The sequence below is a fragment of the Amia ocellicauda genome, chromosome 13 (assembly GCF_036373705.1).
Source record: "Amia ocellicauda isolate fAmiCal2 chromosome 13, fAmiCal2.hap1, whole genome shotgun sequence".
Classification (NCBI taxonomy): domain Eukaryota; kingdom Metazoa; phylum Chordata; class Actinopteri; order Amiiformes; family Amiidae; genus Amia; species Amia ocellicauda.
In genome coordinates, this window is record NC_089862.1 from 7,785,092 (window position 1) to 7,809,235 (window position 24,144).

The 24,144-nt window shown below is 37.5% G+C and overlaps 1 protein-coding gene across 1 annotated transcript in view; it reads right to left on the minus strand.

Annotated features, from left to right (window-relative positions):
* trpc3 (transient receptor potential cation channel, subfamily C, member 3) overlaps window positions 1–21,779 on the minus strand; it is a 29,993-nt gene extending 8,214 nt beyond the window's left edge. The window contains exons 1-6 of the mRNA XM_066719825.1: window positions 21,591–21,779; window positions 14,311–15,076; window positions 8,336–8,521; window positions 5,726–5,890; window positions 4,879–5,095; window positions 150–383 (exon numbers count right to left, since the gene is read on the minus strand). Coding sequence (XP_066575922.1) covers window positions 150–383; window positions 4,879–5,095; window positions 5,726–5,890; window positions 8,336–8,521; window positions 14,311–15,076; window positions 21,591–21,745 — 1,723 coding nt within the window. The 5' untranslated portion in view covers window positions 21,746–21,779. The remainder of the gene's footprint in view (window positions 1–149; window positions 384–4,878; window positions 5,096–5,725; window positions 5,891–8,335; window positions 8,522–14,310; window positions 15,077–21,590) is intronic.
* Between the last annotated feature and the right edge of the window lie 2,365 nt (window positions 21,780–24,144).

Here is a 24,144-nt window from a genome sequence, read left to right on the forward strand (position 1 = left end):
TTTAAAATGTAAATGTTATTTAATACTGCCGGTTAAATACCATTATTATCAATTTGCTAATGGACTAAAGACATGAATGACCCCTGATTTTACTATGGCTGCTTTCGGCATGGAGATGAGTCAGACACAGTTTCATATGTTTGACTTACCGTAGGTAAAATATTCTATGTCCGGGGGAAGTGTCACCATGGACAGGTCAGAGACATGAATTTTTTCATCTACATATTGCTGAGCTTTAGTGGCCTGGAGGAAAGCAAAGAATCTCGCAGTGAAGGCAGCGATGAATATGGATAGCATGCCGAAATCCAAGACATTCCACAGCTGTAAGATGTATTCTCTAGGCCCTTCCATCCATAGCTCCTTACATTCAGACCACATCATACCTGGAAATAGAAACAAACACAAATGTGGCCTTTAGGTAAAAAGACAAGGCTTAGGAATCAAGTCTCCCATATCATTGCAGATTACATAAATTGATCTGACAGTCAATGGTGGTTGTCTTGTTTAACATTACATAACAGCAATCAAACTGTTATTTCCCCTCTTTAGGTATTGCGTTTGTCCTATCCAGGAACACTTGTTATTTTAATTAAAAGGCCGTAGTGGCACACACTTGAAATTGAAAACGACAGGGAATACATTTAAAGTTAAAATGATGTGGCTTATAAGATGTATTTAGACTTGCCTACATCTAAATAGACTTTCCTTTCCAATTTAGATATGATTTTTTATTCAGTTAACTGTGATAGAGATATTAATTTGGTCCTTCAGTATAGTATGATACCATAACTACTCCTATGGCAGCAGCCTGTTGAGATGTCAGAGCTTGGATTAAAATTGTAGTTTAGGTGCAGAATATATAAATTAGATATAAGGGTATACATGTTCTATAGGATGAGGAGTGCATTGCAAACCAAGTATAGAGCTGTAAAATTAATTTGTAAATTTAACTCAACCCTTCCTATACCTTCTATTTCTGTCTCATGATGTAAAACTGTGCATCACAAAAACATCAAGAAACATAATGAAAACCTTCTCAAGATTGGATGATTTCATTTCATTTTCCTGTCACTGTTTGACCATGTCCCTGAGTGAGCAGTCACTTTGACGGATGTTGGGTGTCACAAAGGGGTCAGTCTATAAAAACCTCTGTTCTACTCTTGCCCATTATGTGTCCACCCAGCAGAAAATGAAGTCAAAGAGAATCAGACACCAGTGACGCTTCACGGTGACTCATGCCTGAATTTTCTGAATAGACAATACACAAACGTAGTGAAAGCATTTTGAAACAGTCTTCCCTTTGGAGTAGTCACTGAGGTAAATTAATAGCACCATTTTCAGCCAGAATCACCATATCTGTGTCTTTTACCAACCAAAATCTGAACGCAATAATGACATTCAATGCCATACTCTGTGATCACATTGGTGAAATATTATTCATAAAATATGATACACTGTCTACATGGTATATAAATAATATATATTATATATTTATAGTACACCTTTATATTTATACTCTGCAAAGGAAAACATTGCTACAAAAGAGACTAGGGGAACTTTGGCCATGAATGTCACATGCTGCACAATTTTTCCCTGCACTGTACGCATGATCAGACTCCAAGAAATCACTTTTCCTCCACATTTTAGGGCCCGCTGTGGAAAAATGGATCTTCTACTTGTGTCACTAAACCATCTTGACACCGCCTTTCAGAGCTCTGATGTTGAAACAATACAGAATTACAGCTTAATAGAAAAAGAAAGGTAGTCCATCTTGTTTAATACACAGAATGTACTTTCATGAGAAAATCACATTAGAATAAACACAAAGTCTTCAATCACCTCAGCTGGCCAAGCACAAAAAAAAGAACTGTTGCTATTTCAGGGTGTGCAGAAGTGGGCTGAGGCACTGTCAGAGCGGGAATCCACGGCTGTGTGAAATGACAGGCCTGGGTGATAATGATTCTCCCACTGGTTACAAATGTGATCATCACATGCTTAAATTCAGTGGACCATTACAGCCTTGATTTGCCATTTGACATAACTGTCCCTTCAGTGAACACATACTAGTGGCCTGATTTCTTTCAGGAAACGATTAAGGCATCGATGGTCATGATTGTGTTAATGTTTTTACCAATCTCTTATTTCCTGCAAATCTGAAAACCAGTAGGTCCATACACAGGTTTTCTGGGAGGCAATACATACCTGTCTTATAGCCATTAGGGTGCATACCATGTATCCATTTTAATAGAAAGGTGCTGCACACAAACTGCCTTGCATACTGTGAATATTATCTTTTATTTATAATATTTTTTTAAGTCCTTTATTTTCTCCCTTATTTTTAAAATCTAGATTCAAGTTTTAAGGAGAAAGACGACGTATACTTCCTCTTTAAAATTGAGGAATAAAAATTGTTAGCAGCTTGTTAATAACCAACAGTTGGTTCTATCAGATTGGTGTTCCAGTTATCTGTAGGCTATCCTCTGTGCTATAAAAGACAATAGAAGGCATTACTGTATAAAGAAGAGATGTTCTTTGGGTAATGACAGCAATTGTCTCCTATCAATGATCATCATCTCAGACAAAGCCACATAGACAGCAGCTACTGAGCAGGTGTTTAAATATGAAACACTGAGCAGCAACATATTCACCAAGCAGCACTTTGCCTTTCCAATATTCCACAAATAGCAGCTCTGAACACAAGGATTAAGATTGTTCAACGATAATGACATGATATTTTTAGAGAGTATCTTTAGCCTTCTGGGTAATGATTGGAAACACACTTGGTCTCTAAACTTATTTAAAAGCATAATGTTAAGTCATAAAACTTATCTTTCTATGTCAGCATGGAATTAAATATGCTATGGCAAAGAGGTCAAGTTAGATTATGAAACATATCAGAAAACAAGAGTCATATTAACTTATCTCACGTATCATATCGTTCAGTGCCACAAAGTACACTTTGGGAGATACTGTACTGTTAATAGCTATATTATATGTTCTGGAACCACTGTGAGGTCTGTTGTAACTAGGTTTAAATTGGATTGAACAACTCCTTGATTTGATAGCTTGAAGGTTCATTGGTTCAGTGGTTCTTAAAAATCACTCAATGATTTAATCAAGTGAGAATGGGGATCTATACAGGCAGAATATGCTATTATTATGTTTGTTGCCATCAGTGATGTGGTTTGTAGTGTCTTTGTGTAACTTTTAACCCAAATATGTATGTATTCCAGGATAAAATGAGAATAAAGGTGACAGCGAATTCAGTTGTTATACACATAAATCTTCTAATTGATTTTATGACAACAGCTCAATTAACATTCCTAAAGGATGAGATTCCAACAGCATGCCCTCATAAGAAAATCACGTCCAAGCCTTTGAATTCACAGTGCAAAGTCATTAGGATTACAATACTGCAATCTGCACAAAACGCCATTGCTACTGAATATTTTGTGAAAGAAATAATTATCTGTGTAATCATTACTGACGGGTGTTTCTCTCTACTTTTCAAAATGGCATCTCAAATTCAAAGCCTCACTTTCAGAAATTCCCAGGGTTTCAAATTCTAATGATTGTGCAGTTTTAAAATACTAGTGTGCACTTTAGAAGCAAAACAAGGTTGATTTGTTCTTCTGTGTGTTGCTTTTGTAGATCAAAACATTAGGTTTTTGTAGATTAGTGTTGCCTTTGTATACTAACCAGTGAAAATGTGTAAATTGATTTGCCATAAAGGACCCAAGAACCAGAGCTCTGGCGTGGTCACCTGTACTGTGTGATACAATTTAACAAGACTACAGGAATGAGTAGTTCCAGAGGTTTTATATCACAATATACTACGAGAGATTAATCTAAGGGTGAGATGAGAGAGGAGATACACAGAAACACCGGGGTAGAAAAGGTTTATCAGGTTTTTTTTATGATTGTATTTGCAATTTAAGTTGCCATCAAGACTAGATATCAATCTCTTAAACCTAATTCATGTGACATTTAAAAAAATGTGCAATGCAGATTAATTCGCAATGATTTATGAATATGCAAATGCCTCTGTCTAAAGCAGTACAGAACAGAGTTGTACTGTAGCACTGCTCTGCTGATGTCCCACACTTTAAAGCAGCATGCTGTGGGTAAAATTAAGCAGATGACCCAAGAAAGTGCAGAATCTGAGTGGGGGCCTTGTATAAAAAAAAAAGATTACTGTTATTGAGTATAAACTGGAGATCAAGGTCTGTGCGTTAAGGCACGTTTGTAAATGTTAAGACTAGTGCCTTAGCATGTTTATAAATCAATCAAAACTGTCCTACAGAATTTAAAATGTTGCCCAAGTGACAAAGGATATTTAAACAAACTGGGAGCCTGGTGTCTAGGTGATGTTTTTAACCCTTGTGACAGTTAGCACCTGGACAGGTTAAGAACTTCATGAAAGGCATCGACCACATCAGAGCAGAGGAGCTTTTCCAGATCAGCAGGGACACACACACCCGGGGACACAAATGGAAATTGGGCTTCAAGGTATTCAAGATAGAAATCAGGAGACACTTCTTCACACAGAGAGTTGTCACAATCTGGAACAAACTAACCAGCGATGTGGTAGAAGCTGAAAACTTGGGAACATTCAAAAAGAAAAAACTAGATAGGATCCTCGGATCACTTAGTTATTAATGGACACCAAATGAGCACGATGGGTCGAATGGCTTCCTCTCGTTTATAAACTTTCTTTCTTCTTATGTTCTTAACTTGAAGCAATATGGGTAGAAGACTGAGCTGAGGTTAATTATAAAAAATATAAAACAACAACATATCTCTGCCACTTTTTTTGTCTTAGCTGTAAAAGACTTTTACTAGCAAACCGATGTGTTAGTACTTGAATAAATACGCTACCTAAAACCCACACCATGATGAGCATTTCAGTCCAGCTGAACCTGGTGGTTTTCACCCTGAAGATCTGCTTTGGGTAGTCTGTGACGGTGACGTTTGGCATGGTGGTTATGCCTTCAAACCTGTCGGAGGCATTGAACACCAGCAAGCACAGGAAGATGATGAAGGAGGCTGCGTGAGCCACAAACTTCATGAAGGGACTGCGCAGGATTTTCCCAAGCTGCAAGGTAAAACAGAAATAAGACTTAATTAAAACGTTGCATCTCTCCATATATGAGAGCACTACAGAAAAACAAAAATAAACTGCTCCTTTTACTCTACCAACACGGTTTTTAGTTTGCTAAGATGGACTTAATTCCCCAAATGATAACAGGGAGCTAACAACAGGCTTGATTAACAATACTTTACATACTGTTTCACGAAGAAAGAACCCTGTCTAAGATACCTTGCAAAGCATGGGCACCTTAATCTTGTAAAATGTAAAAGCTGTGAAACATATTCAGATAAAAACCTTTAGCTGTTACTAGACTTGTGGAGATCAATTACTTTCCCCCCTCAGATTGTCTGGTGATTTTCTGACTCCCCTTATAGCTAACATTAGTGATGGGATTGTTTCTATCCTTTTATTCCCAAAAGCAATAAAAGTGACTTCCAAAAGTTTCCTTAACCTCCAGAGCTTTAGTGAAACTACCAGATAACTCCTAAAGTCTGTCAGGATTACATCTACAACAAATCTGTACACATATTTACAAGGTTTTTGAGTTTTGCATATCAAGAAATGTATGTATTTATTTTGCTATATATATATATATATATGTGTGTATGTATTAACCCATTTAAAAACACATACCCTGCTACATGGAGCGAACCAGTAGCCGACCGCAAGAAGAGGCAGACCTAAGGCAACAACGAGCACAACGAGGCATTTCACAGCGATGGTCTGCTCCCGCAGTCCTGAGAGATTTTCATACCAGATTGTCAGCAACTGCTGTTGGCAGTTTGGATGAGCAACGAACTACAGAAAACAAAACACAGATGCATTAGTTAATGCGAGGCGGGGGGGAGGGAATGTGCTTCATGTGTATTCTGTGAGTATAGTACCTGGCATTATGGCAGCACATTTGGGTCATTTGCATTTTGAGTAGGTTTGCATGTGAAAATGGTTTGTTTTAATCATATTAACAGCCCTGATCAAATCTCAGCTAATGCATTATGTCCTCGCTCGCTGTGCCACTAACAAGGTCTGGGAAACTGCTTCCTTGCCTGAGTAATGGAATCATTCAATCAGCCGGAATACACAGCACATCAAAATGACATTTAAAAAAGGAGAAACACACAGGAATCAGGACAATAAATAGAGCTGGTATAGTTTCCCAGAAAACTAGATTATATTTTGTGGGGCAACCAACCTACATTTTTACTTATAGAAAAGAAAGTCATAGCCACACGAGCATACTGCGATCAGTTCCTTGGTGACATTGTTAATTAATAAAACTCCCATAGGTGTAATTGCCATGGGTGTCCTATATACTTAGTCTAATTCACTATAAAAGAGAGAGAGCAATTCAAAACATGCAGGATTAATGTAGGTCTATCTGCACTGCCTTGCACTTCTAAACTTTGGTGTAGGAAAGAATTTTTTCAGCAACAGAAAAAAAAAAGACCACAGATTGTATTTTATATTATTTTCTGCGTTATTATTGACAAAATGATAGCACTGTAGGAGTACCAGTTCTTTTGACCAGGTGTTTATAGTTTTCTTGCATTTCATCCCCTAGGAACAGATACTAAAAGCCTAACACCCCTGTTTGAAGAAGTGTGATTTTCCGCTACAGGCAGTGAAATTGGACTTCTGTGTTTTCGCACTAATTCCATGTAATTGGTCTATTTGTCTCACCTTTTTTTCTATTCCCCAGAAGCTGTAAACAACTGTGGCTTCTCTCTCCAAGAAGAGAAAAACAAGAGAGCGATGAAAATAATTATAATGCCGTCTCTTCACAGGGATTAATGTAGGCCAGATTATAGGATATACAACTATCTGTGATTTCAGGAGTTCGGACAACCCCCTGTTGAAGCAGGTGGAAGATAGTAGGTGTTTATTTGGCCTTATCCCGGTTCCTGGCTATCCAGACCTCCCCTCATGGTGGCTGGTGCTTCTGCAAAGGTGGAGACTGGGGAGGTGGACGGCTGCTAGATTTTAATGTTGTCCTCCCAGAAGGGAGCACGGTTGCTTCTTTATGTGAAGTGAAACTACAGAGGCCGGGGAAAGGAAACTTGTTACATGGTACTTGGTGTGTGTACGAGAGGGAATATCTGATTGGTTAGATAATGGGATATGAGATGTAAATTTGGATATAAAAAGAATATAAAAAATAATTACTCTCCCAGTTAACTCACATCAGTTTACTTTACGACACACGCTAAAACAAGTAGTTTGCTACTTTTCAAATTTTCTTACAAATCATTGTCAATCTCTGGACAGAAGACGATGTCTCAATTTGAAAACAGAACCAAAAACAAAAGAAGGTTTGGCTAGATGCACGTTGATTGAGTTAGTTTGCAGCAATTACATATGTAAAGTAGTTTATGAGGAAAATCCTGTCCTGTCCTCCTGTGTGGTTACTGTCTCAAGCGCTTCAGTCTAGTTCAGGAGAGCATCTGAGGCGAACTGCAATCAGGGGACACGTTCCGGACACAGACAGAGATAGGCTTTTATAGGAATCAGGGTTTCCACTCAACAGGCAAACTGGCAGAGTGGGAAGAGTTGCTGTTACACTTAGCATTCTTCTGATGAGTGAACTTTCCGTATGGGAATAAGGCATTACAAACATAGCTCTGGGCAACGTCCCCTGCAGATGTAACGGTTATTAAAATGTTTCCATAAATATGCGAAACACATTGTATGCTACACCCAAAATATTGTTAGGAAGGTAAGGGCAGACAGAAATTCAATAGGTGTGCATTAAACTAGGATTTTATTCCAAAAGGGCATTTAGGAACGCATTTAGGAACTAACATACATTAAGACAAATTGCCAGCAATTTGTTCAAATACCAGTAATTCAATAGCTACACCTCTCACCTCAGGCAATTAAATTATAATGCGGATGCAAGTTCCTTAATGGATCGATGTCTAATTTTCATCCACTTTAAAACAGGGTGATCTAAACCAACATAATGTTGCAGCAGACACATGTGACCTGTTTTTGCAGAAGATTTCGAAAAATGTGTGGACAATCTAGTCAGAAAGTTCATGTCAGATGACATTTTGTCGGAGATGGATTGGAAACCGGCGATGTTTAACGTTTTCACACATGTAACTGTTTGTACACAATTTCTTAAATTAGCTCACAAGTAGTCAATTTGATTGAAACAAGTGTATATGCAGAATATCGCTGTACTTTCCCTTCTGTTGGTGAAGCTGGTTATCTGGAGACAACGGGCTGAAGAGGAATGCTAACCTTCTTGACTTCGTACTTGATGGCCAGTTTGACTCTGCTCAGGAGAGCTCTGTGGTTTTGTCCCTCCTCCAGCTCGGCACTCACATCCCCGTTCAGTATGGCTTCCACTTCTTCAGTATCTCGGCACAAATCAAGAACACCCACTACAAAGTCCTTACATTGCATAGATAGCTTGCGATAGTCATTCTAAATGGAAAGGAAAAGGATTGGTAAAAGCAGAAGGCAGGCAATTTTCCTGTTGCACAGTGCTGAAATAAATGCTTACACAGCAGTAACAAGGTAAGATGAATGAGGAGTGTGGATTTCTAAGCAGCAGTCTATTTATATGGTAATTTTTATGTGTGTTTTTTTTTAAATCACCATATTGCTTCCAGGTTAGTGGTAGCTTTTCCAAACTTTTTCTTGTTGTTGTTGTTCTGCTGGTACAGGTATATGAAACTGTAGTAGACTGACTGGATTTATGACTGTCTTTCAAGGAACTTTTAAGATGAATGACATTAGGTAAGTATGGAGAGTGGGATGATAAACACACTTCCCTAGTATTTACCCCACTTTGAAATGAAGATCTAAGTCAGGTGGTAAAAAGGCAGACAATTCGTAGAAAAGAAAATCATGAAATAAATCGTGTTTCTTTTTCCTTCAAAAAGTTAAAAAGGTATATATGCAATTTTACACTTCAATGTGAGGATAAGTCACTGAAAGCACAATTTGCGTCTTATTTTCTGTTTCCCATTAAGAACAAATGCCAAAAACGCATCATACATCTGCTGGTAGCAGGTATATTGAAAACAGAATCATGACGGCAGCAATTCTGCAGGTTTTATTTCTGCTTATCTCTTATTACCGGAGGCTTCCTTCAAAAGAATTGCTCTGTGTGAACTGATGTCGGACAAGTGTCACCTAAGACAAACATGAATGCATAATCAATATTTGTTGTTTATGCCAGCTGCTGAGATATCCATTTTCATCTTATCCCTGAGAAAGACTGACAGTTTCAGCCTCTGACACCAATGATCCCCCTCATCCCTCACTGCACCTGTCACTCCTGGTTTCTACAACAGCTTGCTTGTCACCTTTCACAGCACCGGCTAGTGGGCGCTGTTAACTGGGACTGTGCTATGAAAAGGACCATAATCTTTTCATTCACCGGGATTGTTTAATCGTAATCTTTGACACATCTAAATCCAAAATTCAAGAAGTTAGAAGACACTAGTAGCAATACTCTTGTTAGTTCACAGTAGAAAAATTTGGTTTTTAGATATTTTTGAGTCAGACTCACAAGGGAAGCAATATAAGCACTTTCCTAAAGAGGGACTCCAAACAAGTTATAATACAGGACTTTGAAAAGAAGCTTAAGAAAGAAATTAAGCAGGTTTTTCAGGATTATGGCTTCACCTGGGGAGTAGCTCTTGCCAATCAATCTTAAGGAAAGACTGAAAATGCTAATCAGAATCGTGAGCAAAAGAATTTGGAAAAGATGAAACAGCTGTTTTTTTATTTCCTTTTCCAGAAAGATGGAGGAGTATATTTTGTAAGAAGAAATGAGAAAACATAAAATGTATGCAATAATAAAAAAAAAAATCAATCAGAGTCCTGAAGCAATTGTATTCTTTTGGCCTCAGAAAAAAGAACAGAAGTCATTTTTTGTTCATGTATTTTGTTTTTCCTTAATTTCTGAATAAGAAAAGTAAGACTAGAATGAAGGAGATTCAATGACTGAACTAGATTTATAAGCATATTTAGGGGCATATAGTATCTCAGCAATGTGCATTTCAGTAGTTATTGCCTGGGGTGGGACACTGTGCCATCATAAATGTAACGAGAGAGAAACACTATAAACATGCGTTCATTCTTTCAATTCAGTCAACTCTTTCCCTCTGTTATTGGTTTAGATTTATGGATCATTTAGACTAGAGTATATTGATATGAGAGAACTTTTATATGATGGTAAGAAAGACCTTTTTACATTGCACAGTTATTGATATTTATAAGAAACCACCCGAACAAATATCCTTTAAAAATAGCCATGTAGTCCTCGAAGACTGTGAGTCTCACAGGACCTCCACTTTACTCAATTAGTGAAATTAACACCAAGAGAACGTTTTGCCCTTCAGAAAGTGTGCCACTATCCAAAGTATTTCTGTCCCTTTGGAGATGTACACATCCATGTTTCTGCAATTTAAGCCTTTTACACAGGTTCCTCTCTGACATCAATATAAAAACCCTGCTGAAGGCAAATGTGAAAAGAGGTGAATAATTAATGGAGAGGGAGCCTACAGATTTAATTGTAAATCTTGCATGTGTGTGTTAGCACTAACTGACGAGGTGTTATTTGTCACCTTTGAATAAGCAGCATGGCAGCTTTGTTACTGTGGATACAATAGGGACTTTAGCCTTTCACAACTTCAGGGACAACTAAAATGTTCTTGCAATGAGGTTTACGACAAAGAAGCAGTTTCAAATTCTGTTCTTCATGATTTAAAATATTTGACAATCCTTTTCACCCTTTATTCAAGGTTTTCCACTACATTTACAGGTGTCTTTGAAAATCTATTCATGGAAAACACCAGCAGCATACATACATTGACACACGTTAGGTTGGATATATTCTGAATGGCAATCAAGCGTGAGTTTTTAGCACATACTACAGATGTTAAACAGATGATTAATAATTAAAGCTTTCCTGGAATTTCGCAGGCCATTTTTATGTCATTTATAAGATTGTAGATCCTAATGAAATAATCACTGAGGCCAATCATTCTTATTTAACTATTCAAATTGTAAAGGAAAGAACAAAATGAGTATGATGCACTTTTCCCCCAAAATTATGGATACATATGAAGACATTTACTTCATATATGTTTGCAGTTAAATTGTATAGAATAATATAAAAACATATTTAAAAATCCAATAAGTATTTTTTGGATCAGCGTAACATAACTGAAGTGAATTTCTAGGAAAATAGATTTGTTTTTAGCAATATAAACCTCATCTTAAAAACATTCTTTCCAGCTATTTTAAAACACTTTCGTCTCTCAACCAAGTAAAAATAAATGTATCATGCTTAGGGTTGATAAATTGGTCTAAAATGTCAAATTGAAAATACCTTCATGTCAATACTGATTTGTCCTATAGCCACAAAAGGAATATAATTTACAGAACAGGGCAATGAGGAAGGGAGACAATCTGTTCCTTCTAACTGCCTTACTATGGTGTGTACTATCATGTATCTTATGTGATTAAAAGATAGGTGGAAATCAAATTAGTGCAGTGGAAGGAGCTACGTATTCTCGGATTGAGACAGAAACAAAGCTCGGTGCAGCAATTGCCCAGAGTAGTGTGTGTAGCAGGACCACAGTAGATAGAGTAAAGGGATTACAGAGTGCTCTAACAAAGGCAATTTTTAAGAAATGAACTAATGTAACTGTCCTTTTAGCCCTCAGTTTGATATTGTAGCAAACAAATCCAGTGGGCAAAAGAATATACATTTAAAATGGTTTGCTGTTCCCACCACATCACAAGATTACATTTGCTATGAAACAATACTCTGAGCAAAACCTTTTCACACACAACATGCTTTTAACAGCATGAGAACCTGGACTTGTGAAAACTTAATGTATCAAGAGAGAAGACTGCAGCAAGGGAATATGAGGTTAAAAGCCGCCCAAACGCTGTGGCAAAATTGCAAAGAATTGCACACATAGCATTAAGACATTGTGGCAATACACATGTGTAAAGGCATGAGTGAAACTGGAATAAAAGCTAACTAAACAGCATATTTTTATGCAAAAGAATAGAATTTTCCTTGAAATTACTGAGCAACGTTACTGTGCACCAATCAGAGAATGTTACCATCACTATGAGGTCAGGATATTATGTTTCTACAACATATTTCTCATGTCATATTTGTCAAATGCACAATACAACCAGAGTACAACCTTACATAATACTGCCAAGGTGAAATATGTGAACTGGGTGGCCAGCCAGTCCTCTGTGAAAAAACAGAACGTCCTTACATGGCATATATATTTATGGACTCCTTCTCACAATAATAATACATTGTGTGCTGAATTTAGTTTATGAGCATCTATGTCATCCTTGCACATTCCCTGCCTTTTTTTGCAGGATTGTTATCTCTTTAAACAACAACTGCAGTATGCTAAGGGTAGGCAGCACTAAGGATTAACTATTTGCCTTAGTAAGGCAGTAAGTGGAAAATGAGCAAATTTGATCAGTTATAAATTCTCTCATGACAATAAACATGTCCAATTTGTCTACTTAAATTCCCGTCTTGAAGGAAAATATTTAAAGGTAATTACGTATTTAAAACAAGCTATTAATATACTGCGTGCAGCTCTCACTGTGCACATTAAGGTAATTCGATTGTTGCAATGTCTTGTCAAAAGTGCTCACAGGAGCTTAAAACAGGCTGAGAGAAAAACAATCAGACTGTCACAAAACGGTGAAATATTGAGCACTTGAAACTCAGGAACAATGTCTCAGACGTTATAACGTTGTCCATTAATTGTGTTCTGTTCTTATTACTGGACGACAGAAAAATAAAAGCAACAAACAAACAAAAAGAAACATTTCAGTTATGCATCACACAGAATGACATGTACTGCCTTCATATTGATCAGATCTCTCAGTAAATTACGTGTCTGATGCCTGTTCCATGGCAACGTGTGAGCCCACAATGTCAGACTGACCCATGATTCGTAACTAAAAATACAATTAAAACACATTTTACTGTGATTAAAACTGACTTGAAAGAAGAACAGACGGTCACGGCTTAGTTTAAAAACCAAATTAGTCATATTAGATGTGTGAGAAAGTATATATATATATAGTATATATATATTGTTGTTTAGGCCATTGTTTCCCCCTGGATACACATTTTAATGCAATAGTTTGGAACAGCAGTGTTTGCTCTTGTAGACCTAGTGCTTTTGGCATAGGAAAGATTCTGGGCAGTTGATGAAGGTGACCTAAAGAGGTTAAAGTCCATCAAGGTCTCTGCCCCAAGAGTCATCACCTTAAACAAGGTCACTGTTGCCACCACCTCACAGGCATCTCCTCATTAATTCCACAGCAAAGAATACAGATTGCTATTACAACATGGACCTCCTAGTGAGATAACACACTAACTCAAAGTGAAAGCAAATAAATGATGCAAACACTGTGTATGTTATTTTACAAAGTATACCTTGTAGTCAGGAAGGAGCACTTCAACAAAAAACACTAGATGAGGCATAAAACAGGTTCTTGTACAACACACAAAATAATCCAGATACTAATCAAGTTAATAAGAAGAAAAAAGTCAGCTTAAAAGAAAGCCAGATAAGTGCAGGAGATCAGAAGAAAGTGAAAACATGACCAAAAGAACATTGTATACATTTCCCAGGAGCCTCCATCAGACCACTAAAATCTAATCAAGTGACTGACTACTCTTCTGAGGCTTAAGAAGACTTGTAAAGCTATTACGAGTTGACAAAAACAGAGCCTGAAAATCTGTAGAGAAGAAAAAATAAGGATATCCCCATTTGGTAAGCAACTCATTAGCAACAGTGACGTTAAACATGTTATAGTAATGCTCATGAAGTTATATATTTAAAAATATTTACCAAGGAGAAGCAATTGAGCTGCACCGTCTCTTTTTTATGGGTGTCCTGGTGGCGACAGCAGCACACACACACACAGTTTGCAAATACATTACATGACATGAAACAATAAGTTATTAAAAAACCACAGGCACAAATAAAGAAAAGTATAACGAAGCACTCTTAATGATAATTAAGAACTCTATAAGCTGAACTTAAAGGGACTTGGTTTTGTTAGTCAAACTTTACAGCAAAATGCAATCAAGTTGTCAGAATAAAATAAATGTAATCATGCTTACAAATAACTAAAAATAAAAATAAAAAATAAAGCAGAAAACAATAGTTATATTTTTCAAAATCATTTAGACAGCTTACCTTGAATTCCTTTTCAATGTTGGCCAGCTTGGCTAGTTCATTGCTGAGTTCTAAGGCAGTGAGGACTGGGTCTTCACTGGACAGAGACAGGTAAGCTGGACTTGCTAGTCCTCTGTAAGCATTTATCCTTGAGCGGGAATGGCTGAATGAATCCTTCCTCTGCTTCTCCGTGCATTCATTGCACTTGCAGAAGTAGTCATGGGGTCTCTCGATGCGAGCGCCCTTCATGAGTAGCATGTGCACAACCTCGTACTTCTGGCAATGCGCAGCTAGAATGATGGGGGTGATGTCAGGTGAGAACCTTGTGCCATCTTCATCGTACGAGTAAAAGTCGTCATCCTGCAGCTCACAGGGGCTGCGAGTCAAACGCTCGCTGGTGACAAAAGATGGGTAGTTTAGAATCGCTTCCACAATCCTCACGTAGCCCTTGCTGATGGCGAGAAGCAGAGCGTCGCCAATGCGTGCCAGGTTGTCTTTCTTGAGGAGAAGCTCAGTCACTTCCAAATGTTCATTCCCCACTGCGAGCTGCAGGCCATTCTGGCCCATGTAGTCAACACAGTTGACGTTCAGCGTACTGGACTCCTCGAGCATCTTGCGCACAACGGGGATGTTTCCATACTCCGCCGCGTCCAAGAACCTTTCCTCCTCACTGGTCAGACTGGTCCCTCTGTTGTTGAACATGAATGCTGGGCCTCGCACAGCCTGCCGGCGGCCCTTCTCCCTCATCATCGTCAGCCTCCTCTGCGTGGGATTGTCACTGCCTGGCCTGCAGAAGGAGGAAGTTGAGGAGATAAGCCAAATGAGTCTGTCAGTAATTCTGATCAAATCAAAAACGAAGTCACGTTGCGAACAGAGAATGTCTGCATGTATCTAAAACCCATAAAAATAATTTCTTGAAGCACACATTCATAAAAGACACCTCAGCTCAGTGAAGAGAACTGCAGTGACTAATTATTTGTGTATGGCATCTATAAAACATTTATTGGCTGCTTAATTTAAACAACAAACTATGGATTTGTGGAAAAATAAACCAATAAAACAATAGCTTTTTGTCGAAGGGTGGGTGCTTGATGTATATGTCTCCTCCTTTCACCAAATCAAGGGCACTATTGAAGATGAGGAGCACATCCAGATCCTACAGGGCAAGTTACAGCAGATGGTTAAGTGCTGGTGAATGTATCATCCAAGATGACTCTCACAGCGATAGAGAGGGATGCCCCAGTTAGTCTGCTGTCTTACCTGTCTTCCCAATGATTTCTTTACTATGTTGAGGTTTTCTGGTGGCAGTTCATGTACTCAACAAAGGTGCACTCAAGCAGCTCTCAGTGAAAATCAAACCAACAGAAACCTTGTCTAGGTTAAAGATCATCTATTCAGATAACAACTCATAAGACAAAACACAGGTGCATGAGTTATGATCTTCTTGTTTGTTAACATTATTTGAAAAACTCCAGTAAAATAGTTAGATCCCTCTAATATTCTACTTATTTCAAACTTTTTCACCAAACCTCTAAATGAGAGTCAAGGTATTTGGTCACTGATTTCCATTAATTAAAACATTGTGGGAATTAAGATAGTGTAAGTGAATTGTATTCCTCTGTGATATCATTTCTGCTGAATGAAAGTAATTGCCTGTGGCACATTATCTTTTATAACTGGGTCAGAACATGCTGACCTTTGCTGAATATTAATAGCACACTTGATCTCCAATTATCTTATCTGACAGAGCACCAAAATAATACTGTTCATAAATCACTCAATCGCATGTGACACATAAGTTAACACGAATATCAAACAATATTTTGTGTGTGTGTGTGTCTGCATTTAAAACATGTAAATGATGGTGTGATATCTTGACATCCTGTCCTTAGCCAACACGCTTTTCAAATGCATCAGCACAAAGTGCAGCTCCTTACATTACTCACTTAACTGAATACCTTGGAAAACAATCTTCCATTTCTTTGTGAGTATTAGGAAGACCGCTTGATAAAAGCAATGTCGCATTACCATAGTACCATAGCTTAAAATAAGTGAATAAAGGGGTCGCTTCCCAAATTCATAAGCAATTTAAAGGACTGATAATGCAATGATGTGCCCTTACTGAGGCTCTCCTAAAAATGTTTCACTTATCACTTAACTCTATGAACTCTAAAAAAAGTCAGAGGACATCATTTCCCCTACAAACTGAAAAATGTAATAGATTAAATGCATGTTCAATTAGAAGATATTCTATTTCAAATAAAAACTCCTTTAACTACATATCTTCTATGGATTTAAGACACAACACAACCGCATGAAATGTGAAAGCTCCTGAAGGTGCAAGCGGATTTAAGCATGGACAAGGTGAAAAAATGATCCAGCGAGAAAATGACATTGATTTAAACATACTGTCCCAGCAGATGTGAACCATGAAGAAATGTGATGGGAAAAGGACAGTGATGAATTACACAGTAACCTAACCTTTTCTTGAAATGAATATATATGGGTAAGGGCAAATCTTATACTAATATATATATATATATATATATATATATATATATATATATATATAAAACAATGCCACTAGAAATTTAAACTATGGATGATACTGGAAGGCTTAATATACTACAGCATTTGCAAAATTGTTTGGTTTGGTGCAACTCTTAAAACTTAGAAAGTGTTGTTTTAGCTTAGGCTTAGGACATTAAGGACGGGTGAATGTGTGGGACTGTTCACTGTGCTTTAACAATGAGATTTCTTTCCTCCAGTGAGCTTTCCTAAAGTCTTTCCAAGTCTTCCTCAAGTTGTTTTGCATTAACAATAAATTAAGTTTACATACCATCTAAAAAATGCAGAATTTTTATATGATGTTTTGCCTCTATTGCCCCGAAATTGTACAGTGCTTCTGGAGATCAGGGGAACTAGCTTATTTCCCTCCTGTCACCCTGGAGATGGAGATCTGAAAAATCTATACCACTTTAATAATAAAGTTTGCCCCTAGACATTATAAATGAGACAGATATAGAAGTGCTGAAACTGAGATATTGTTGGATTACAATGCTTCTTTCCTCAGACTGATACCATTATAGACAGATGTTTATTGCGGCAGTCATAATAATTTCATCTGGAAAGGAAATACTACGCATAATGAGTTAATAGACAAGGGCAGTATTCGCTTTCCTGTATGTAAGAGTATCACTTCATAAGACAATTAATTTCTTTTTCCAAAACATCCCTGATCAAAATTAAATGAATTTAATGCAAAGTACTGGTGTGATAATATGTATGGTGTTTAATATTGTCATTGTCTGTTTAGGTTTAGGTAAGCTATATAACACAGTTTTCTTGTATCAATGTGAGAAAGGCCTGAGGAGGTTGCCATGCTTTGCTTCACTATCAGCCCAGTTTCTGACATCTCTTTAATGGTGTGGTTTAACTGAACAGAGCGCCTGATGTTGATGAATGAGCTGCGGAGCGGGTGCTCGGTTTGACCACCAAAGCAGGGTATGAGAGCAGATCAATGACCAGTTATCAGACCGAAATCCATTCTCAGTAAACAGAGGGCATACGAGGATAATACCAAGAATAATTCCAGCTGGATTTTCACACAAAACCTGAGGATCCATGTTACTTATTTTTTTTTTTAGGTGCAGTTTACAGAAACAAACTATATTTCAGGCAGTAGAGCTAGCTGATATCTTTTTTTTTTAAACAATCGCATGACAACTCTCTTTAATCATATTTGTGCTTTGTTAATGATTTCCTGAACTGCTGGTTTCCGTGCCGTAATGTGTCCATTCTTCATCTAGATGCAATTACTGAGCGCACAGTAACTGTTTCATATCAGCTCAAGAAACGAAAACCAAATCTAAAATAGCGCATGACATGAATTAAGTGTGCAATTAACACAGCATTTTATAGAAATACTGAGATTGCTGATGTTCTTTGATTTTGTGTGTTTATTTGTGCAGGGCTTCTTTAGGGAGATGACTATGAGAACATGTATGTGTTAAGGCGGGGGTTGGCCGGTTTGGTGATTTCAAGGACACATTGCTATATTGCTCTAGCAATTTCCCAGGCAGGAACAATGCTATGGATCAAGCATTTTATTGAAAGATGTCAGTATTTCCTACAGCTAACTTCAAGAAACTCATACAGACAGTGCAAATCGTAAATGTTTCACTGGTCCATCAAATAAACAAAACATTAAAATGATGATGTAGTGAATTCAATTTCTTCCCCCTATATTTCGCTTTGCAATCCCTTACCTGTATGTCCTATAATGTCTGAGCACTTTCTCTCACATGTTTTTGTGTATGGGATCATTAGCAGAACCAATCAGTGTAGAGGAAGGAACATAATGCTCACATTACTGGCCTTCAACTGTCACATCGCGAAACTGTGAACTTACGATCTGTGCTAGAGATCACAAAAGCAACACAACCTTCATTTTGTGAAGGAAAATGTGTTCCAAATACATTTTGAAGATCACACCACAGAAGCAGACCATATGCCTAAATCATTTTAAAACAAAGATTTAAATTCAATGTGAATGTTCTTTTCCCTAAGGCGAGATCTGAAATTGCAGCCAGATTAAATTAGTGTTATCATACACACAATTGCCGTTAAAATGATCATAATGATGGAAACTGTGAACAAATATATATTTTATTGATATAACAAATGAGTAGTTTATGTTTGTTCTTTCTTCAAGGAATCCAGGCCCATGATTATCATACTTACTAAAATAAAAAATAAAAAAATGTCCTTGTGTGGGAACATGAGGATGTTTCACCCAAAGGTGGTCAATATTTAAACATTTTAACATATTTATGTTATATGAAATTCAAATATCTGATTAATTGATACAAGTTTGGATGCCTTGGATCCGTTTTGGTTCTCTGATTGTATAACATGATGTCAACACATTAAATTAAAAAATACTTAAAACATTACCACACATTCCTTCCACTACAATCTCCTACTTTGTACATTGTCATCTATAGACATGTGATGCTTAATAATTTTATTATTAACCTTATTAGCATTTCATTTTACATATGATCTCCTCAACTCCTGGTCCAAGCCCTAGATATTTGTAATTGGTTGGCCTCCATAACCTATGCAACCCGTCCCCCACACCCTTTTCCAGCTAAAACTGAGTTTGTCCCCTAGTGACTCCTCAAACTTGCTTCTCTCACACAACTCTTTTTTCAGACTATTCACTAGCTCCTTATCTCTGTGCTCGGCCAATTTAAAATGCAATGTCTTACCTATCAGTCTTTCACTCTGCACCTCCTATATCTCCCTATATGCCCTCTCATCCTTTCCATTGGTCTTCTGCTGAATGCTTAGCCATATAGAATATATATTCTATATATATTCTCCTCCCTTATACATTTTAATGTAATAACAACAACCAGAAAACCCGAGGCCTGCACCTCCTATTTTCACTTTTGGATACAGATCTTTCCGATAGTGTGCTGTACTATTCATCTCTCTGCTCTGCAGCATTTATACTGTTATCACTAGTACAGCACTGTCAATTCGCACTATGGAAGATCAGATCCAAGTTTAGTTTTAGTCTCATTTATAAATGCTTGATATTCACACATTCTGTATTCCTCCACTTCATTTACAGTACAATTGTATCTCACACTGCACACTTGCTTCTCCATATAACTCCTTGAATTGAGAATTTTGTCTATAATTTCTGTTATAGCACCCAGAACTTGCACTATATAGCCTAATTGTTTTACAATTCTGACAAAGACAAAAAAGCATATTATAAATACACCAACAACAAGGCATGTTTATATAATTGAATCACTCATTCAAAAATAAATCCTCACATAAAAATGTGGTTAAAAGACAAAAAAAACCTACTTAGTAACTTTAAAGCTTATAATATGTAGGTGTTAACACATTGTGGGGAAATTAAATGGCTTCTCTTGTTACCAAATTAAAAGCACTATGAAAAAAACAGCTACCAGTGGGTATGATAGCATTAAAGTATAATTATAAACCGTAGGTAAGTACATTCAGTATTTTATCTCTGGTGCTTTAATCATGTCTGAGATAATATATCATGAGAAAAGTATTTAGTTACACATTCCTAAAACTGGCTTCTTAACATGATTACATTTTCTGGCCTGTAAAGAAAATAACAGTGAAAGTAATTACTGCAATGTGCGCAACCAAAATCGAATTTCCCTTCTTATTATTGTTATTGCTGCCATAGTTATAATTATTTCCTATAATTGCAGGCCCTCTGTTTGTAAGAACAGTGAGATACTTTCGATCGAATCGCCTTGCATACTTCACTTTACAGGGTAGTTCTTTTATAATGCTCAACTATCTATTCACTACATTTCTTGATTATTCCTTGATAAGAGTTTGAGTAGAGTTTTGAGTTTTTCAGTTTTCTCACAGTTAAAATACAGCACAAAAGAGTTTCCATCTGGGTTTAATTTGGGAAAGATATTAATAAGAAGGGTGTGAATAACTGTAATTATACAACAGAACTCATTCAAATTCAGCATTAGTTTCAGGGTTATTTGAGTACAGTAGAGTATTTAACTGGAAAATGTTTTTTTGATTAATACAAATAAATGTAAAAGTGAGGCTGTGTCCATTAAACACAAACAAAAATATGTCATTTAATGTGTTTCTGCTCAAATGAGTGAGTGGGAGACAAGGTCAGACAGCCACAGTATTTCAACAGCATCCCACCTTTCTTATTGTAGCACCTAAGGTAACATTTCTGGGACTCACTTTTTAAATGCAACTATCAATTAGTTAATAAATATGAATGACCCTTTCAGTGTTCAAAGCACAATTCTCCACAGAGGCAAGGCTTCTCTTTCAAAAGACATTGCTCCCATCCCCATCTTTTACAGTTGATTTGAAATGATATGCAGTGAAAAGACATGTGCAAGGATTATTAGAAAATAAAAGCACAACTCATTCCCAACCATACTTATTTATGGAAACTGCTACCCACTCGATGGCGCTAAACTGCTAATAAATCCATGAAACATACTGTTTTAAATGCTCTTTACACTTCCATTTTCCCAAACATGCAATAAAAAAATAAAAAATAAAAATGCACAGTTTTAAAATGCTTTACACGTTAAATAACATTGCATTCTTTTCTTTTTCTTATTAATCCCGTCCTAAGGTGGGGGGGGGGGCGGGGGGGGAACTCAAGACAGGACTTTTCATTCACTGTACTTTTCTGCACTTTCACGGATGGCCAGCTTAATGAATAACAGCACTAATAAGAATGATGGCGTACTCACGCTGTGTACTGATAATAGCCAGACGTGTCTCGGACGGTTTTGACCGATTTTAAGTAATGTGCATCCAGACCCCCGTTCTCTTCTTTCCAATCCTGCTCATGTTCCTCTTCAGAGAAAGACACTCGTTTCTGATACCGTCTCCCTTTCGCTGACATACAGGCAGCCGCTGTCCCCGTCCCCGTCCCCGTCCCCGTCCCCGGCCCCGTCCGCCGTGCTGAGCTCCGGAGCGGCTGGCTGGCTGGCTGGCTGTCCCTGCTGCTGCGTGTGCTGCTGCTGCTGCTGTTCACAGCTCAGTAGTTTGAACAAGTGAACTGCAGGGGATGTGATGACCAGCCCAGCCCATCCTCGTCAAGTGTGGGACTTCATCGCCAATCTCATCATCTTCAGAGAGCACAGCACCGGGGCCCCAGCAAATCAGAGAGAGACGCGCATAACGCATGGAGTCCAACTACATGATATTAAGTTGATCTGTCTGTAGTTTGCTGTTTTTTTTTTTGTTTTTTTTTTTACTGAGCTGTCTTTATTATGACATGTTGAATACTTTGTCATGCTTGCAATCTTCCTAAAATAAGTACATCTCTCAGCGCACACACACACTCTTTCTCTCTCTCTCTCTCTCTCTCTCTCTCTCTCTCTCTCACACACACACACACATATAGAGGTGTATAAAGAGAGAGAGGGAGAGAGAGAGATGTGGATTCTGAGAAAAAGAACTGATCTGACATTTCCTGATTCTTTCTGGATCTCAAGGCGTATCACATAACACAAAACATTCGTTCACCACATACCCCAGTGTATGAACATGCATATCAATGTCAAAACTAGCTGCTTTGGGGGGGCGAGAACATTGCTGACCATTTTTTTCTCCAGTGTGGGTGATTTCTGGTTTGGTGGTGATTCAGAGAGACCTATGACACTTTTTGGATGGTGGTCCTCAGGAATTGGTGTTGTGGACCCCGGCTTTGAGGCCACTCCCTCCTCTCATTGTTGTTGTATTGTCCACATTATTCCAGTCCATGTGCAATTGTTCCCAAGTTGGATCAAGAACACACTGATATTATTGACTATGAAGTGACCCCCTGGTCCTGGACAGGGTTATTTATGTGGTGGAACAGCCTGTCCACTTTGGAGAAGAGCAGTCTAATTTACTGACCATTGAGCAACTAGTATTCTCCAAATGCGGATTAGAGATAGATCGAGGTGGGTCCCATGTGCCAGCTTCAGAAGTCATCGGCATGTGTTTCTTAGAGCGGATGCTGCCATTCCTCCTCAAAGCAGTGTCCCAGGAGACGAGATTGAGATCTGGAACCACAGAGAACCACAGGGCAAACCCGTGGGCAGAAGCAACTCCCCTCCTTCTGCTGCCACCAGTCCCGTTTTGTTCCTCACAGCCCAGACGTGGGTTAAATCACGACAGGAGCCCTACTGCAGACCACTGTGTAAATTCAGAGTAATAAAGAAGACCATTTAAAGGTGAATGTTTGATCTATTTTTTCAGGAAAAAAGCCTAAGAATGGAGAACACTAAAGTAATAGGGCTCATTGTTGGTATGAACATAAGATTTGTGTTATACTAATACAAGATTTATTCTCAAGATGTAACTCAATACCTTTCTCTTAAATAAAAGGTGTATTTTGCTTTTCCTGGAAGCTTTCTAATGTAATCGTTAGGTGGAAAGAGGCCTCTTCAAAATATGCAGATTATTTTGATATACCAGTGCATCAGTACAATTATAGAAATGAAATGCAATGATACACATTATACATGTCATCAACTGCAATTTCACCATTTAAAATCAAATTATGTTGATAACTGAACAGTGATTGGTTAAATGTCTACCAAAGAGACCCCTTGCATAAATAATATTCGACAATGTGACTGAAAGGACACAGATTCTTGCCAGGCAGATATCTTTAGTAGACAACTGCTCTGGCATTGTATATATGAATAAATAATGTATTAAATTAAAGTATAGCCAAGAAGAACAAATCAAAAGCATCTTAGGCAAATTGTAACCATAGATTCATAAGCATTAAAATGGAAATTGTTATGCAAAAAGGGTAAAAGAAAAAAGAGAATGCTTTTGAAAATGTTCATTCTGAATTCGGGTGGCATACGCATTCAGGATGATTTTAAAATGTATGTTGAAAAAGTTTAAAGGAATAAATCTAGTTTTTAATCTGCTGGGAAATGTATCCCCCCCCCCCACCCCCCTATTTCAATGCCATGATTTATTCATTTATAAGAATTTACTCTTTATCATTTATAAGAATTGACTCTTCATCAGTTATAAGAATTTACTCTTAGAGGTGCAATATGCATAATGTACTTTAATATGTGAAATATATTTGAACCCCAGTGTATTTGCAGTTCATTTGAATCTAATTGAGCAGCAAATATATGTAGATTGAGTAGTAATTAAGTTATAAAATAAAATAAAATAAATAAATGCTTTATGATTGAAACCATTTGGACCATTCATTTGCCTTTTTAAATGTTTTCTTTAGTCAAACATAATTCAAAAAATATCTAAGCTGTAGATAGATTTGTGTGC